The sequence below is a fragment of the Crocodylus siamensis genome, chromosome 10, assembly GCF_052110815.1.
Source record: "Crocodylus siamensis isolate JL-2025a chromosome 10, ASM5211081v1, whole genome shotgun sequence".
Lineage (NCBI taxonomy): Eukaryota > Metazoa > Chordata > Crocodylia > Crocodylidae > Crocodylus > Crocodylus siamensis.
Window position 1 is genome coordinate 13,055,610 of NC_143404.1, and position 18,639 is coordinate 13,074,248.

At 44.4% G+C, this 18,639-nt stretch overlaps 1 protein-coding gene across 2 annotated transcripts in view; it reads left to right on the plus strand.

The window, feature by feature from the left end:
• The first annotated feature begins 480 nt into the window (after window positions 1–480).
• The window catches only part of NDFIP1 (Nedd4 family interacting protein 1), a 30,384-nt gene continuing 12,225 nt past the window's right edge, over window positions 481–18,639 (plus strand). Inside the window, exons 1-3 of one of the 2 annotated variants that reach the window (XM_090064723.1) lie at window positions 481–660; window positions 15,448–15,529; window positions 17,957–18,087. In XM_090064723.1, the coding sequence (XP_089920849.1) occupies window positions 616–660; window positions 15,448–15,529; window positions 17,957–18,087 (258 nt within the window). In that variant the 5' untranslated portion in view covers window positions 481–615. Of the gene's footprint in view, window positions 661–15,441; window positions 15,530–17,956; window positions 18,088–18,639 lie in introns of both variants that reach the window. The other variant, XM_090064722.1, reaches the window with a different exon arrangement.

The window sequence follows — 18,639 nt, forward strand, 5'->3', positions numbered from 1 at the left end:
TGTCCTTCATGATGGCTGCCCTCCTCTGGAGTCACCTCAAGCCCCAGTCACGAGCCGTGGCAGAGATGATCCTCTAATGCCGCGGTTCCCCAAACTGCGGGGAATGGGGCTGTGACACTGGCCGACAGGGACTGTGGGTTGGGAGCGAGGGTCCGTGCTGAGGAAACGGGGGTCACGCTGAGGAAACGTTTGGGAAGTGCAAGGATCCTGATGCAGGCTTGGCTTCCCTCTTGGGATCTGGGGCAGGTTTCGAACAACCTCTGCCGGGGGGTAGCCGTGTGTTGCGAGTCCTGTGGCTTCGGCACCATGGATTTGGGCTGAGAGACTGGACGAGGCGTTTCAGGCGGGAGATGTTGGGGGTCCCTCGCAGCCCCCGGTCTCCGCGCCCCAGGGCCCTGGCAATGCGGTGCGGGCGCTGAGGGGGCCCAGGCGACATGCCAGCGGCGCCCCCGGCCGGAGGAGCGGGGCGCGGGCTCGAGGGGGCGGGGAGCGGCGGCGGCGGAGGAGGCGGGAGCAGGGAGGAGGCGCTGCGCCACCGCCGCCTCAGCAGCGCCCGCCGGGCCCAGCCGAGCCGTCCACACCCGCACCGTCTCCCGCCCGCTTCCGCGCTGCGCCATGGCGGCGGCGGCCGCCGAACCCGGCAGCGGCCGGTACCAGCAGGTGAGCGCGCGGCCTAGGCCCGGCCCGGCCCTCTCCTGCCCGCCTGTCCCGGGCCTCGGAGGCGGCCGGGGCCGGGGCCTGGTCACCCCCCGAGACATGCGAGATGTTTATATTTTTTTCCCCAGAGTTTTCTGAGGGGGCAGAGAAGCGGCGCAGCCTTTGCCCCGGGCCAGGCCGGGCCGCGCCGCCGCCACTGGGCCAAGGCCCGGGCCCGGGCCCGGGGCGGTGCGGACTGCGGAGGGCTTGGCGGAGGGGAAAGCACTTCTCCGGGTTTCCCTGCGCCCTGGGTCGGGCTTTAGGGAGACACGAGTCTGTTCAGACCTGGGGGGATTAATTTTGTTTTTTAAAATATTTTCTGCCCTGAACATTTGTATTAAATATGTCGGGCGTTGTTATCTACTCAGATTTTACATCGGGATGGGGGGGTGGTTTGTTTATTTTTTTGTTTTGTTTTTAAAATATTTTCTGCCCTGAACGTCTGTGTTAAATCTGTCAGACGTTGCTTTGTACTCTGAGATTTTACATTGGGGTTGGGGGGGGTTAGTTTTATTTTGTTTTTAATATTTTCTGCTCTGAACATTTGTGTTAAATGTGTTAAATGTTGTTTTCTACTTGGAGATTTGACATTGGAATTGGGGGAGGGGGGAAGGGGGTGGTTAGTTTTGTTTGTTGTTTTTTAAAATATTTTCTGCCCTGAATAGCTGTGTTAAATCTGTCAGACATTATTTTCTTCTCAGAGATTTTACATTGCCAGAAATCCCAGGCTCCTTTAACAAACCATTGCATTTTGCGACGGGAGGGTCTCCAAGTACTTAAAAATGGTAACCTCCAAACAAGGCTGGCTGGGGAGAGTTTGGGTGTATTGCAGAGAAAAGAGTTCATGACCCACAGTTTTTGGGCAGGAGCAGTATCCGGTGAAGCCATCATCATTGTCATCCTCATGTGGTGACCCCTCCTGTCTAAGCAGAGCTGGGCGTGCTCAGCAGAACAGGGGTATTGTTGCTGTTCTTCTTCTTCTTCTTCCAGGGCTGTAATTTTGTGAAGTACTTTGGAGATTAGAAAAATACTCCGTGCCCCAAGGGTTTATTGCTGTGCCACGTAAACATGGCAAATGAAGTAACATGAACGTACTGGCATGCTATAGCTTCTTTGAGAGCAGTTGTCAGTGGAGCAGTGTATCTCAAGGGAAAATGCAAGCCAGAAATCCATAGATGATCTGTTTTTCAATCAGTTGATTTCTTGTTCTTTTTTTTAAATGGCATCTCAGCATTCTTGAATCGTATTCCTGCTAGACTGATGAGTGTGCTATGTGCTGTGGCCCGTCTTGTTTCAAAAGTGCATGCTTTGAAAATAAAGATGCACAGTTGACATTTATATGTAGAAAGGATGAGGGGGTGGGGGAGTTATTTTCTAACAGGGAATGTGTCAGGTTTAAATCTGTTTTATCATATGTTGCTATGCCTTGTGATGACAACAGCTAATATATATGAGTCCCTTATTACTATGAAAAGAAAATGGTTTGAATTCATAACCACAGAGAATATGTTTAATTTCAGGAACTAGTGGACTGATGGTTTGTACCATCAGAAAGTAGCCTTCAGGATAGACTTGTGCATTTGAATCACCCAGCGTAACTTTTAGGTTACACGGTTGTGACAGGCTGGAAATTCTGCTTTTAGATTTTTTTTCTTCCCCTGAATTTCAGTTAGTAAATTGTGTATTAGGAGTTCTGAATAACTGGTTGGCCCATATTTGGCTAAACATATCTATTATCCATGTACAGTACGGTGACTTAAGCCTGCTTCTGCAGACGTTTGTGTATGTGCTGATTTTTCCTTTGTGCCAGCAGCACTCCCATAGTCAGTAGTAGAATGTATGTAAAGTATCTGCAGGAGCATGGCCTGCATGTGGTGGACTTTGTCTTCAGATTTTTGGTGTTTCAGGAAAAAGATGCGCATCTAGGAAGCCTAAGGACAACAGAGATGAATGGTGGAAATTTGGGATAGAAAAGAAATGTGTTCTCTGTGCCAACACCCATCCTGCATTGTGAATTGTGTTAGCAGGCTTCTGTGCCTACAGGGAGCCTTGTGTCAGTGACAGTTCTGAACTGAAGTCAGTCCCCAGTAAGTAGAAGATAAAAGTAATATTTACTGCATGTGATTTGTTTCCTAAAGCTCACCTTTTGGAATCTTTAACCCCTGTGATTGGTCCAGTTACCAGAGAAATTGATCAAAACCAGCTTGTAATCAGAGGGTATTCTGCTTTGGTCTTATTGTTTCCTCACTGAGTTAAAGATCTGCTGTAGTTTTTGATGGGTTCTGAGCAGACGGTTCAGAATGAAATCCCCAGCCTCAGCCCAGCCCTGTTAGACTGAGGGGTATGCACTGGAGCAGTGAGAAATGGCTGACTGCAGGAGCTCTGAAGGCTGACCTCAGGTTCCCTTATGAGCAGGGGTCCTAGTTTTCTCTGTTTAAAAATCTCAAATTTTGAGTTTAAATTTATTTTCTCCCAAATTCTGATTAAGACCCAAAATTTGTGGTTTTCTGTGATTAAAATGAAATGCCACTATATATATATATAGGTATCAGTTGAACACAATGTTTTATTGATAAATTTACCATTTTAAAGCAATTTGGAAACCTACCAGAGCCTCAATCATTATAATAAAATAAATACAAAATACCTATATATTTTGGCATTTGATTTTGTTTTTTTATCATGGAAAATTGGAGCTTCTTCTGCCTCTTTCACATGGGTCCAGCTGCAGCTGTCCTTCTCACATTGCTTTGTGGTGCTGAGCAGCCTTGATATGCCTGTGTCCTGCCCCTGCTATTGCCCCTTGTTCCCAAGCCACAGCCCCCTGCCCTGCTGGTGCCCCTGACCCACTCCTGACCCACTGCCCTCTGCCCCCAGACCCTTACCCCCCTATGTGTGAGGAAGTGGGGAGTGTGGTGGTGGGGCAGGAGGGGTGGAGGGGGTGAGGCATAGGTAGTGGAGCAGACGGGGGCATGTGTGCAGTGAGCCCCCCCCCCAGAAGTAGGCTGCACTCCAAAGGTTTCTGTGCCTACAGGGGGGCATGGGGCTGCAGCCAAGCCAGAGCCTCTGTCAACTGGTAGTGCAGGGGAACCTGCAAGATTAAAGGAGCCTCCCTGCAACCCACTTCCGCCATGAATTCCCTACCCTTGAGGCAGGCTCAGAAAGCTGCTGTAATTCAGACCAGCCTCTAGCCTCCGAAGTGGTTCAGGACAAAGAGGGTGCAAAGGTGGTTTAGAGCAAATATTGTTAATATTTTTAGGCAGAGTGCCAAAAACACTTGCAACCTCAGCTTGTAAGATGTTGGTGTGTCAGGAGCAGATGGTGGGGAGCTGCAAAGGGCCTGATTTTTGTTGTGTCAGCACAGCCCTGGCCACTTCCCTGTCATCTCCCCTGGAGGTGTGTGCACCAAACAAACTGCCTTTGTGTGTCACACTCTGGCACGTGAGCTGGAGGTTGCCTACCCCTAGTTTAGTACCACTTGAGCTTGTTCCCCAGGGTCCTGAGTTCAATGCAGCAGAGGCTTTTCTCAAACCACAAGCTGAGGAACAGTAAATGTGCCCACTAGGAAAAGGATGAGGCTTTTAAAAAGCTTATTAAAGCCCTGTGTGTAATTGAAGCTGAGGTTATACTTTTTTTTTCAGCGATTGAGTGAGATCTCAAGTTGTTTGCTTACATACAATGCGTGTCTTCAAGGTAGAGCTTAAACCCATGTAGGAAATAGTGGGTACACACTCCTTCAGCAGTATTTTTCCCCAGACCTGGTTGGTGAAGGTGTATGTTAGGAGTGGGTAATTATTTTGGCTGGAGGGCTGCTTAATGAGTTTTGATGAGGCATTGAGGGCCATGAGGGTAGCCCTGCCCCTGGTTGCCAATTTTTGACTGGAAGTCCCACTCCTAACTCTTAACTTTGCCACTGGAAGTCTTTTCCCTTGCCCAGGAAGTACCTCTTTGGGGGGTGGGGTTGCTTGTATATTGTGTGTGTGGAGGGTTAGAGGGTGTATGTGGGGTGTGTGTCAGGTGTGGGTATGGTAGGGTGTGCAGTGTGTGTATGGAGGGGTGTGTGTGTGGGGTGGATATGGATGTGTGTGGGATGTGTGGGACAGTTGGATATATGTGTGGGTATGGTGGAATGGGGTGTTGTGAGGGTGTAGGTGTGTGGGGTATGGGTATATGTGTGTGGATGTGGGGTGTGTGGTTGAGGCGTATGGAGGTGTGGCTTGGGTATCTGTGTGGGTGTGGGCGGTGTGGTTCATAGTTTCATAGTTTCTAGGGTCAGAAGGGACCTGAGCAGATCATCTAGTCCAACCCCCTGCCATGGCAGGAAAGAGTACTGGGGTCAAATGACCCCAGCAAGGTGTTCATCTAACCTCCTCCTAAAAACCCCCAGGGTAGGAGCCTGCACCACTTCTCTTGGAAGTTGGTTCCAGAACCTAGCTGCCCTGACCGTGAAGTAGCACCTCCTGATAGCTAACCTAAACCTACCCTCTAGGTAGTGGTGAGGTTGGGAGTGTGGGTGGATGTGGGGTGTGGGTATGGTGGGGTGTGTGAGATGAGGTGTGTGAGGGGGTGTGGGTGCATATGGGTGGGGTGTGTTGGGGGCTTCTCCTCCACCTGCTATTTGTGACATGGCTGAGCCTAGCCCCTCCACAGGTGGGGGGAATGGAAGGGAAATCAGTGCTGCCTGCCTGGCTTGCAGCGTGCTGCAAAGGGTGCAAAGCCCTAGGAGAGGGGAGTGGGAGAAAAGGAGCCCGAACCTTGGGAGATGAGGAACCTGAGCCTGGCACCCTTGGTTTCTGTCCCACACCTGGAAATTAGCTTTGGAGTAGGACTCCAGTTACAGTGTTAAACATGGCCTGTTCTGTCAGCTTTGGTGTGGCTGCTCTCTGTAAGGCTGTGTGCGTATTGAATTAGGGAAAGGGGAAGGAGTTTATTGCATGTTAGCTGCTTCAGAATAACTGCCCAAGTGTACCTTGCGGGAGGTGAAAGAGGGCTAAGCTACTGTGATTAACTTTCATCTGCCTCTGTATTAAGTATGTGTACTGACAGTTTTCATGGAACAGCTGACATGTGGTAAGTCCTTGCTTCCTGCTACCTCAGGGGAACTACTTCATATCCACATGCTCTACTGAAACTCTGGTTCTTCTGCACTAAGACGGCAAACAGCTGGAGGAAGGTCTCTGCTCACAGTCATCTTGTAGTTATAGGTTTATTTTTCTAAGGACTTGTCTACACATAAGAGTTACGTCAGTGCAGCTCCTTGTGCAGACGCTTAGGAATGTGTGTGTCCACACAGGTGATTATACCACAAAGTTTCCCCATGTAGGCTATAACTACCAGCCAGTAAAAGATAAGCTACCCTTACACCTAGGATTTATATTGATGGGCATCAGATATGTCTGTTTCAGGCTTTGAATTCAGTCAAGATAACATAGTCAACCAGCCTTCCTAGCCTGCCTTAACATATAGGGTAACACTGAAATGTGTTACCCTGTGACTTAATAAGCTTTTCAGTTCTGTGGAGCTAACTGTGTTGAAGAAAACACTGTTTTTCTGTCAAGAAAGGGCCAGTGAGGCCTTGAACCTGAAGTCAGCTGTCTGTGGGTTGGCTCCTGCATGGATCTGGCTGCAGGAACAGCTCTGAGGAGCAGCTCTGAGTACACAATTTTATTCCTATTGAAGTTAGTGCAAAAACTTTCAGTTATGTTAGTGGAAGTAAGCTTGGGCTCATAATTCCTATTAAAATCAGTGGGCACAAAATTTGCCATCAGACTGTTGACAATAGAAGTAGTCAGCAATTTTGCTTCATTAAACCTTTTTTTCTTGTAACCTTTCCAGTCGATATAGCAACAAATTCAGAGAGTAATTAACAAGCAGATTTTTGAAATACAGGGACCAGAGCATTTCAAATGAGGGGAGTATCTAAATGAACGGTAATCCAGGTTGATTAACTTTTTTTTCCTCTTTAGTGTTTTTGAAAACAATTTTCTTTACCTTCGAGATAGACATGGCAGTTTAATGTCATATTTTACTTCAAGCCAAAGTTATTAGGGGATAGAAAAATAGAGCTTTATATTGATTCTTATATAGTCAGCATCTTCCATGTTTGTCTTTTAGAAACCCGAGAGCTCGCTATATTACCATAGTAACACATAAGTAAGATCTGATGAGGATTATCTGCAGTTTAAGGCTTTTTACATCTTGTCACTATGGGATTCTTCATCTCTTCTGCCTTTGCATACCAGAAGTTGTATACATGTTTCCATGGTGGAAAAGTATTCAGTATCAACACCACAATTAACACCTGTGAAGATAGGACTGTTAAGCCTACCTTACCTAACACCAGATGAGTAGATATGCTTGTGAACTAATGTCTCTGCTAAATTTTCCAGTCTCTGAAGTCTCTTGATGGAAAAGCATTGTAGTAATTCAGTCCTCCAAAAACTCATTAGATATTGTAGGAAACAGCAAACAGATTCACAGCAGATTATTGCTAATAGCTAATGTACCTAGCTCTGAAAGTTTTAAATGTGGCATTCAGTATTGACTGGAGGCTCCTTTGCAGGTTGGCAACTTTATGTTAAAAAACTTAATGTGGCTATTTCAGTTTAAAAAATAATCGGAAGATATCTGAGGCCTCAATCCTGCAAAATTATTTTCATATGCTTAACTTTACTACTGTACATAACCCAAGGATTATTCAAAGTAGTAACAGGACGTGTCTGTATTAAGTGATTTTTAGGATCATAGTTTAGGGAATCAGAGCTCTCATGAGTTTTCCAGGCACTGAGGCCTGATTTAATGCTTACCAGTATTGAGGAGGGCTTTGCCATAATATCTACAAGTCACCCCAGTTCCTGTGGTGGTTGTCTTGGCCTCCTGCAGACACATAACAGGGGGGTCCCAGAAGCTCTCCCATTTGCCTCCTAGAGCCAGCTCTGAAGTGAACCCAGGAGTCCTGGCTCCCAGAGGCCTGTTTTGGGCATTTTACCATGCTGCCTCCCCTGACCCACACCTCTTTCCCCCGCCTTTTTGAGCCTGGCCTTGCTGCCCAGGGATCATTATGGTAGTTCTCATCTGGCAGCCATCAGCATCAACTTCATTTCATCTATCAAAATAAAGTATAATTTAAAGAATCTGCTCCTTCAAAAATGGTAGAATTCTGTTTGTTTTAAGTAATTCACAGTCAAAGTATTTTATAACTTAATCTTTGTTTTCCTTCCCCTTAGCTTACAATTTCCCTTTGGAAGCTGAAAATAGCATCTGTATCTCTTGCTGTCCTACTCCCTAATCTTGTTGTGGGGATGACCTTGAGTGCTGGAGTGTAAATCAGTTTTGGCCTCTGTGTTAGTTTAACTCTAGGAACAGTTGCCACAGAGCTTGTTGAACTCTGTCACATTGTCTTGTTAGTCAGATCAGAGATGCAACTGAAAGTGGAATGTAGCTAGTACAGTGATTCTCAACCAGGATGCCACGGCACCCTGAGGTGCCTGGAGATCCTTTCAGGGGTGCTACAGGGTACCATGCACACGTTAGCACTGTTTGGTGTTCAAACATGATTCACAACATAAACCCAGCAATTTCAAATAGTAAATTGTAGTGTCAGAAACATTCTGAACCGCTGTGGTGTTTCTGAGTTCTTTGCAACAGGAGAACTGCTCCAGTATTTTTCTGTAGTCAAAAAACAAATGAAAAGTAAGAGTTGGCATTTTCCTAGGGCTGCCCTGAGTCTGTGCGGTATGCACGCCTCATTCGACAGTGGATATTATTTTGGACCTTTCTGTTCCACTTGTCATAGTTTTCTAATCAGTTCAGGTTTTACTACTGTGCAAACCTGAAGCTAGACTGATTGCAGGCTTCCTTTCTTGTTAGAGATTATGTTTTCAAAATACAGAATTTAAGGATTAGAATTTTGGAGGAAATCTGATAGCTTTTGTAATGTATTTAACCAATAATCTTACCATATTGTTGAACAGAGTAAAGTTTTATAGATTTTTATCCTTGATTGAGTATAAACACATCTAACCAGGCTAGTTAGTATGTGGGGTTATGAATTTTTGAACACTTGAGAGGTTAGCATGAGATCTGTGGATAACTTAGATTTAGAGAGTAAGCATGTTATTGGACAGACACAATACCATATTATAAACTCTAATAACCATTTTTGAAAGATTACAAGAATGAAAATATTAGCTATTACAATATTTCACATTTCTATAGAGAAATTCCCACTCAAAGATTTCAGTAATTTTACAGATATTTAAAATTCTCAGCCCTGGTGAGGGTTGGCATGTAAATGTGGTTGTACTACTTTTTCTGAAGGTGAAACTGAGGCACAAAGTGAGTGTCTTACTTGGGGCCTGTGGTGACTTCCTGGCTTCACTGGGATCAGAATATTTCTGGGTCGCATCATATAGTCTAACCTCAGGACATGCTACTGCTCTAATATTTAAGTAACCAAGGATCTGTTAACTTTTCACTCAAGACTTTTTCCTCTAATACAACAAAAAGGAGCTAGTTTTTGCAAACTAAAATCCATCAGTGAGTCAAAGGAAAAACACAATGCTTAATTCAGATATGCATGTGAAATGGCCTTTGCTGCCTTCTGACTTCATTCAAATTGTGCATTAATTAGATTTCTCTTGTTCTGTCTAATATTCTTTCAGAACCCCAAAAGGAAAACCATTTGCAAGGGCAAATAAAGCATTCTTAATTGTGTGTACCAGATGTCTGCACCATTTTAGCTGGAAAATGCAAGGCTAGTGCAGTTCTGGCAGTGTTGGGTCACATGATACCTGATGATTCATTCTTTCTGCCACACCAATGCTTACTCCCTTACTAATGAGCATTTTGTTACATTTTAGATGCCTGGAATCATTAGAAGGGCTGTGAGAAATTTCTGTGTATTTTGTGCATTAGAAGGAAAATCTGTTTCATGTAAGCACATGCAGTGTAGGGCCTTGAAGTCATCTAAAGTATAGCTCGGTTTCAAAATGCCCAGAGTGGGCAAAATACCTGTAATTTGTTTCGTTATGTGCATTGACATGGTTAAAATGAACGTTAGGTCCGGCTTACCTTTCTTCTTTAAAACATGTTTGTAGGAATAATTTTTCATTTGAGGCACTTTATTTTTCATTCTTCAGTATTATCTTTTATTCATTGCTTTTATTTCCCCTTCATCTTTCAAATCCGTTTCCTTTCTTACCTCCCACCACCCTTTCTCTTTTCTTGTATCATTAAAGATGCAGTGGGATGCCTCCTTCCACTATTAGGGACCAGGTAGTGCAACATGAGCCCGTGTGTGTAGGGTGCAGGACTCTTCCCTTTGCTGTTAATGTCCTTAATCTGCTGGGAAATAATTTGTGTACATATCTCTAGGGTTTGCAGATTGCAGTCTAGGTATCTGACATGGAAAGCCTTTCAGGGCTTGAAGTTGGGCCAATTTTTCATAGAAAGTGGAGCCAGAAGAGCCTGAGTCAAGATTTAGCTCTGCACTTGACAGACTTGTTCTCTATGACGCTCTCTTTTTGTCCAAGTTGTTGTTGAATTTGTACAGCAGTAGTCTAATCACTATCTCCTTTTTTTGACGTCTCTCAGGCCCAACTGCTCTTCAAGTTCAGATTTTTTATGGCAAAACTACACGCATCGTTCCTTGCATCCAGATCGTTTCTCCTTGTCCTAACAACTGATGCTTAGACTGATAGTAGTATTTTAATAGCTTGTTTTCCTCCAGTTGCTGCAGTTGTGTTTTTAACAGGAGGCTTTTCTTGATGGTATTTTTGACATTTTTGGGGTGGAACACAGTGTAGCAATTAGAACTGGAGTTTGTTCTGGTTTTGAGTTAGACTGTAGAACAGGGGTGGGAAAAATATGGCCCAGGGGCTAGATCCAGCGCACCAGGCCATTCTGTCCAGTCCGCAGGACCCTTCCAAAAAACAGTTATTACCAGCCCTTGGCTGGCCCTCTGAAAGCTGATGGGAGGCATGGGCTTTCAGACGTTGCATGCCATTGGGCTGGGCGGGCTCTGTGTCTCCATCTCTGTGGGACTCCTTTCACTCCAGCTGGGAACCCCATGTGGAGGCACCAAGTGCAATGGCATGGACTGGACAGCTGGTGAGTGGGGAGGAGAGCTCCTGCCTGCAGTGGGGGGTGGGTGTGGGGTTTTTGGATGGGTGTAGGCCCCCTCACCACACTCCTCCCTCTGTCCCCAATGGTGTACAGCCCCTGGCAGCGGTGGCAGCAGCAGCAGGTGGTGGGCTGTCGGGGCGCTTATGGCCTGCGGTAGGCAGAGCCCCCAGAGGTGCACAGCTCTTGCTGAGTCCTGGGAACTGCACATGGCAGCACAGAACTGGCCTGGCTTGCTGGTGCATGCCTTCAGACCACACCAGGTTGGTTCTGTGCCAGCACATGGAGCTCCTGGCACTGCAGGTGGGGGCCACACATCCTTGGTCTGGGCCAGGCTGGCTCTGTGCCTCCACGTGGGGCTTCCAGCATGCCAACAGGGAGCTGCACCTGCAGGTATGGAACCAGCCTGGCCAGCCCAATGGCATGTAGCTCCTGGAAGGACAGCTGGGAGCCACACGTGGCACAAAGACCACCTGGCCTGATGGCACGTGAATCAGGAGCTGGGGGAGTCGCATACCATCAGTGCAGGCTGGCTCCATGCCTCCATGTGTGGCTCCCTGCTAGAGTGCTGGAAGTGCCACATGGAGGCACAGAGCCAGCCCAGCCTGACTCAATGGCGAACAGCTCTTGCCTGCAGTGCCAGGAGCCCCATGTGCCTGGTCTGGTCTGCAGGCTTGTGCCAGTAGGCTGGGCTGATTCCATGCTGTCACATGCAGCTCCTGAGATTCAGCTGGAGCCCAATGCTGCTGGGGGGCTCTGTCTGTTGTGGACCATGAGCACCCAAAGGGCCTGCTGCTGATTGCGGGGTCTGTGTACCATGGGGGCCCACATCTGCCTACAAACCCTGCACCCACACACACACTCTACACCCATCCTCCCACACCCCATTCACATGTCCACACCCTTTTACGAGGGCCCCAACAAACCCCACCTCCACACCCCTTCACTAACTCCATACACACACACTCCATACTCACCCCCCCACAATATACAAGAGTAAGATTATTTTGAGCTATTATGCAGTCACCTTTATATGTAAAATGAAGGCACACACAAATCAGGACAAAAATATTTTTTGAAATAAAATTAAAATATTATAGTAGACATTTGATTTTTAGAATATGATTTTTTTTTCTGGCTCCAAGATGGCATTCCCCCCCCCTCGCCCCTCCCCCAATGGAGTACTTCTGGGGACATGGGGAGAAAATTCTAGTGGGAAAGGTTAGGGGGTTAGGGGATAGGACTTTCTGGTCCCAAGATGGCAATTTGAGGGTAGGGCACCTGTTGTGGGGTGGGGCTACCCTTCTGGCTCTTGACAGCTCACCAAAAGTTGTTAAGCAGCCCTCCCCCGGGGGGAATAATTGCCCACTCCTGTTCAAGAAGGACTGTACTCTCCAGTCTTGAGAGTTCTTTTAACAATTTTTTGTTTCCCACCTAACATCTGGATATTGCTTATCTTTTATTATTAGTTGTATTATGATTGTTCTGTTCTAGCTACACATAGTTGTTTTTCATCAATTTCATGGTTAAAGCCAAATCATTCAATTCAGCATATTCACTCAAATGCAGCATAGGTATTTACTGTCTGACAGTAACAAAGCTTCTCTATGCTCTTATAAGAGGCAAGCAGGTAGTTCCAGATAATGAAAGCCAGATCTATGCAGAAAATGTCTGATGCTACGTTAATGCTAGTTAGGAGTTGTTTTGTTAGTATAGCATATACACATCCCCTGTATAAATTAGACAATACCAGAAAAAATGCTTCTTTCCTGGTATGTATGTGCAGTAGGTTTTTTGCTGGTTTAAAAAAAGATGTTATCTCCTTAATCAGCGTTATGGTCTTGGAAGATACTTTTAAGAATAGACATAGCTTTAGGAAACTACGTTTGTATTCTTGCCCCTACGTTGTAGGTGTACAGGGAAATTTTATGGTGTCAGCTTGTCAAAAGGATTTCCCCACATTTGTGCTCACAAATATCTAGTTTGTGTGTGCAGATTGGGTACTGGTGAGCACAGATGATGAGTTAGATGATTTGCCTTTGATTTAAAACATTGATTTGCAATAAACAGGCATATAGTGTTACAGTAGCATTGGCTGCTGCTGTCCTATTGATCTAGCTGTGCTTTGTGTGACTAGCACAGCTGTAGCTATCAGTCAGGTATCCTGCACACCTTGCCTCAGCATATACTTTGAAGGAATAGGATTACTTTCTTGCAGCTGGAGGTTGTGGGTTAAATTCTACTGGGATAAAGTGTTTTAAATTTGATACTAAATTTGTATCCTTCCTCCTTGCTGTCTGGAACAGGAGAGGTGGGAAAAGCCCTTTATTTATAAACTGGAGGTCAAATTTTGGACCCTGACTACTTCACTGCCTTCTCTTTTTAAGAGAAATTATTCGTGTCCATCATGTGTAAGACCAGGACTTTGCAACCTGAGAGTTGCAACTACCATGTCCTTTTCCTGTGGTTAAACCAAGGAGAATCTCAGTAGGTGGCAAAAGTGACATCTGGCAAAGTTGGAGGGGGACCTGAAATTGGAGGCTTAATGAAAAGGTTAAAAGCCACTATGTCAAACCGGTCAGTAGTAGTTTTAGAAGGCTCGTAGATCACAAATTCGCATCGAGCATGCAGGTTTGAAGTCCTTGGTAGAACTATTGTGCCTAATTAGCTATTTCCATTCATATTCACCTGTTTTGTATGCGCAGACATGGCAGTTGCATACCTGAATTAGTCAAACAGGTTTCCACTTAACCATAATAACAAACCTAGCTCAATTTATTTTCTAACAAGCTTCCAAGTCCTGTGTAACAGGGTGGTCTGCCTCTTTCAGAGGGATTGGTCAGCCTTGGTGAGAAAGGTGGGGGCATTTGGATAGCCAGTGACTGTCCTGCTAGGAGCTTTAAAAAAATCCTAGGAGATTTTGTGAGCAAAATAGCTTGATACAAAGAAAGGCCAGGCTGTTGTGCTGGGAAGGGCTCCTTTCCTACTAGTGCCCAGGACAGGGCAGCAGGATTTGGTTTTGTGTGTTTGCTTGTTGTGTCTTATTTGGGAGAACTGGCTGAGATGCTCCTTGGGGAGCGATACCCACCTGGAGAAGACAGCCAGCAAGACAGCCAGCCTGCTTACAGCCTGACTTTCCAAATGACCTAGACATGTGCATACTTGCAACAATTGCACATGTACCTTACCTGAAAATTCAGTCCTTCATAATTCGGGTTTGGCTTCAGGAAGGACATGAAGCAGTTAGATTTTTTGATCTTAAGTCTAACAAAAATAAACCGTATGTTGAACACAAGACACAGATGTCTCTTTAATAAAACTGAACCTTCATCTAAAGCAGAGACTTGAATTTTTCCTGGTAAAGAATTTGCAAATGAAGAAAGAAACCCCAACCAAAAAAAAAAAAGAAATAAAACTGCTAGTTCTGCAGGCTGAGCTGGGAAGAAAAAGGGCTTTTTAATACTTGGGAAGTACTTGAATCTTGAAAAGAGGTCATAAGTGTCTCAGTAGAGAAAAAGAAGAAAATGTCACAGGCAGCTTCAGGGATATTAGCATTAATATGTATGGAGGGTAGTTGAAGATGTTAAAAAAGGAATTGCTATTTGGAGTGTTGTTGTCACTTAATTACGATGAGAGAAGGAAAGAATAGCTGTGGATCAAGGCAAGTGGTTCAGTCCCAAAGCAATGTTTTGGAATTGGTTTTCTATGTAAATACACATTTTCTGTGTTGCTTCAGTGATGTCAGTGGGAAGAACAAAGTAGATGATGGCTAATGGATGCATATAGTTTGGTCTAATACATTCTGTGTTGAATGCTTGTAAACCAGTGTCGTCAGCTTGCTTGATCAAAGAATATGTTTGTATCTGAACTTAATGCAAGCTAGACATTGAGCATTAGATAAACGTTGTGGCTGCTTATACTCCCTGGCTGCATCTACACGAGATGGTGACTTTATAGTTGTTACCACGCAGTCATTTAGTACTTGCATACATAAGGACTAAAGCATTAGGGTCACTGCATGGCTTTTAGGTAATGCTGACTGCACAGTAGTAACAAGCTACTGCGCAGTCAGTGTCTTGTGTAGACATGGCCTGTATGTAGGAAGCACCAATCCACAGCAGAAGGTGTAGACAAATCTTGCCCCTGGCTGCTGCTGCTGCTCCTCCTCCACTGCATGACTGACAGGCAGGCAGCCTATTTTGGGTAACTTGCCTGAACACAAGTTTTCTTAGTACAGCCACAGTGAGCCACGGAGTGCTCTGTTGAGTCTGTCCTGCCATTTCCTCCTTTTTGATGCAGCTGCTGTTTGCAGCTAGCTGGTGCAGAGGAAGTGGGAACCAGAAGCACCCGTGCTGTGGAACCTATGTGTAAAGGGACTTACCATGTAGACTAATTTTAACTGGAACAAAGTTTGTTACGTACATTTTCAAATGGTGTTACAGGATGCTGTGCAGTAGTTTGGTAAGAGCTGTATGGACATGCAGGTGTAATTTAGCAGCTGGAATGTCACCCAGTGCTGTTATGTCTGGATGAGGTATATCAATGCTTATGGGAGGGGGGTGCATTTACTTTTCTTGTCTGTGTTTTCAGCCCTGTTAAATTGTAAATACTACTTCTGTTCAGTTGCAGAATGAGGAGGAGCCTAGTGAGACTGCACCAGCTGTGAATGATGCCCCTCCACCCTACAGCAGCATTTCTGCAGAGAATGCAGGTAAAGCCAGCAACTAGGGAATAGGTGTTTTTATTCATTCTCTTATTTCTTATGCCCTTGTTTGTTTGTTTTATGGGAAGGTACTCTCTCCTTGCTTAACTAAGAGTAGAGGGATGAGACTGGATCGAAACAGATCATAGTTACTTGTGGTTTGGAATAAAACGTACTTTGGTGGCAGTTGTCTGATGTCATCCTCGTAAAGTGGTGCTCAGTTTACATTTCACAGAGCTCCCAGTGTAGAGAAGGAGGGTAACATTTGAGTGCTGTGAGGAGTTGTGGTCTGTCTCTAATGATCTGACATTTGAACAGGGCTTGTTCCTTCTACCTGAGGTATCTTTACTATTTTTGTCCTCAGAGCTCCTTTGTTGGTTATAATGCTAAATTATGTTTTTTAATGAGTATACAAATGCTTGAATATGGTACAGTGTTTTAAATACCTTTTGTCTGCAGTCATGGAAAAGGAAATGGCTGGAACTGATGATGTGGAAAAGAGCTCATCTCAGATAACTTTATGGCAGTTACTGCTCTACATAATGCAAGAATCATGTTAGGAGTAAGGCCATACTTACCTGATTTTGCTTATCCTGTGTATATTCTGTGCTAACTGAGCATATAATGAGCATATAATGAATAAAACAGATTGAGACCCTGGAAAAGTTGAAAACAAAAACATATTTTTCAGATCAAGTTGATAAAATGAAACTTCCATTTATAATCTTTCAAGCTGTCAGACCTTTTTCATCCCCCTTCTGAGTGTTTTCCACATTCAAATATAGGCCATTGAGAGTGCCTCTCTTTGACTACCCATCAAGGGATCTGTGTGCTGTCATGTTTGAAAACAAGTAGAAAGGCCATCTCTAAGGTAACAAAGTCCCAAACCATCTATGGCTTTCTAGATTTCAGCACCTTGAAAAAGGTGCCATAATTTGCACCCATATTTTGCACTTCCTGAAGTTACTGAATGGTTCCATTGTATTATTAGATTAATTATGGCTCTAGTTCTGATTACATCTATCATAGTTTCTCAGTAATAAAGAGGATTAAGATGGACTAAATCAGCTTATAATGTACCCTTCTCATCTGCATGATCATACCAAGTAAAAATGAATAGTTCTCAGAGGAGCGTTTGCTTCTGTGCTGATGATAACCAAAATCTTCATTCCTCTCAGCAACATTTTCTTTGCAGAAAATGCAAATCAAACTTGTAAATCAAATAATAATGGCTGCATAGAAGCAATACAGAAAAACTCACAAGAAAACTGAAGGCTATTGGAAGGAAATAACAGCCCTGTCCTTGTAGCCCTTTGTTGCCATCTCAATTCAAGAGAGCGAATAAACATTTAAAAAAAACCTTAGCTAAGGGTAATTATGCGGTGAAGTTACTCCTTGCAAATACAAAAAGGAACCCATTGACATGTATATACAGCCTTTCTGCAGTCCCTTCTCAACCTGGCAGTCTCTGGAGCAAATTTGGTTTTCAATCTTGCTATGCTTTTGTAATCCCCAAATTCAGCTGTCTTCCTGAAAGACCTACCTTTTGCAGTCTGCCAGATAGGTCAGAGGAGTGGGTGGTCTGCGTTCTTCCTCCCTGTGCAGAAATTGTTAATTTGATGGAAATGGAGATGTCCAGGGTCACAGATCTTGCAAGCAACCAGCACACTCTGGGGAGAGGTTATTCAATGCTATCTGCCATGCTTCTGAGTGGTGCTTCCTAGAGAATCTATAAAACATACTATATTCAGTGCTATACCCATAAAGGTGCCCTGAATGGTCTAACTCTTCAACAGGTCTGAGAGAACAGGACACAGTTATAGCACACTTGACTTTATTCCACTATCTTTTTCACCCCTCAGAAAGCAAACTGGGCCCCTTTCTGACAAATTGATTGCCTTTAGCTTGAAGGACTTCAGAGGGCTTGGAACAATTTGAAGTTTGAAAATGTAAAAGTTTCTATGTCTCTTATTGGAATGTATGTGTTAGCTGTGTTGTCTTAGAGAGCGTAGGTAGACCCAGTTAAATTGGTGCTTTCTATATTGTTCCTTTCCAGTTGAAGAACCACTGTATTTTCTCAGAAAAAGTTCAAGAATATGTGTGTGGCAGGGATGTGTTTAACATGGTTTCAGCTTTCTTTTCAGTCTTCCTGCTTCAAGAGGACTATCCTGCTGATTTTTCTCTAGAGTGAAATCCCTTCACCCTCTAAAATTCTTAGCATACTGCTTACATTTGTTTTGCTACTTTTATGATGGCATTTTTCAGTTTCTAATACATGTGACATTAAACTAGTGTTTCACTACAAAATGGTAATTTTTAAGGGTATGGTCTTCTACATGCTATTTTTGCTGGTGGTGGCTTTCCTCAAATCAGCAGTTGGAGGCATGTTGTATCCTATGTTAATGTGAGGGGGTTTTTTCTTCTTCTTTTCTGTAGCATATTTTGACTACAAAGATGAGTCGGGCTTTCCCAAGCCCCCTTCTTATAATGTGGCTACAACACTGCCTAGTTATGATGAAGCAGAGAGAACTAAGGCTGAAGCTACCATTCCTTTGGTTCCTGGACGAGTAAGTTGACTTGTTTACCTGCATGTTCCTAAAAGTCTTTTCTGAGAACTTGTTGCATCTAAATAAACCTAAATACCTTGTTAATCAAAACTCTTGATTTTATTTATTTATTTATTTTTTGGTGCGTGCCACCATAGCATTTCCTCAAAAGGGGCCAAGGTATTTTTCAAATAGTTTTTTATCTGACCAGCTGGCATGATGTAACATTTTTTAGTAAAACTGATATATGCCATTTGGATTAATGTGGGACTCGGGTATAGTCGCAATGTTCATGCCTGCAGGCTTATTGTTTAAGACTTGATCATAATTTGCACTTCCATAATACCTCCCATGAGGGATCTCAAAGCACCTAAACTTTTAAGGGAGTTCCTGGAGCTCAGGTGCTAGTGTTGTTATAACACGGGGAGTAGAGCTGAGTTGGCAGAGTCTTAGAGGTCAAGGCTCACTTTGTAAATCTGTCAGCCATGTTTTTTCTCCCGCAACCACATAAGGACAAAACTTGAAAAGTAAGAGGTCATAGTCCAACTTTTTGCCCCCTCTCGGGTTAGTTAA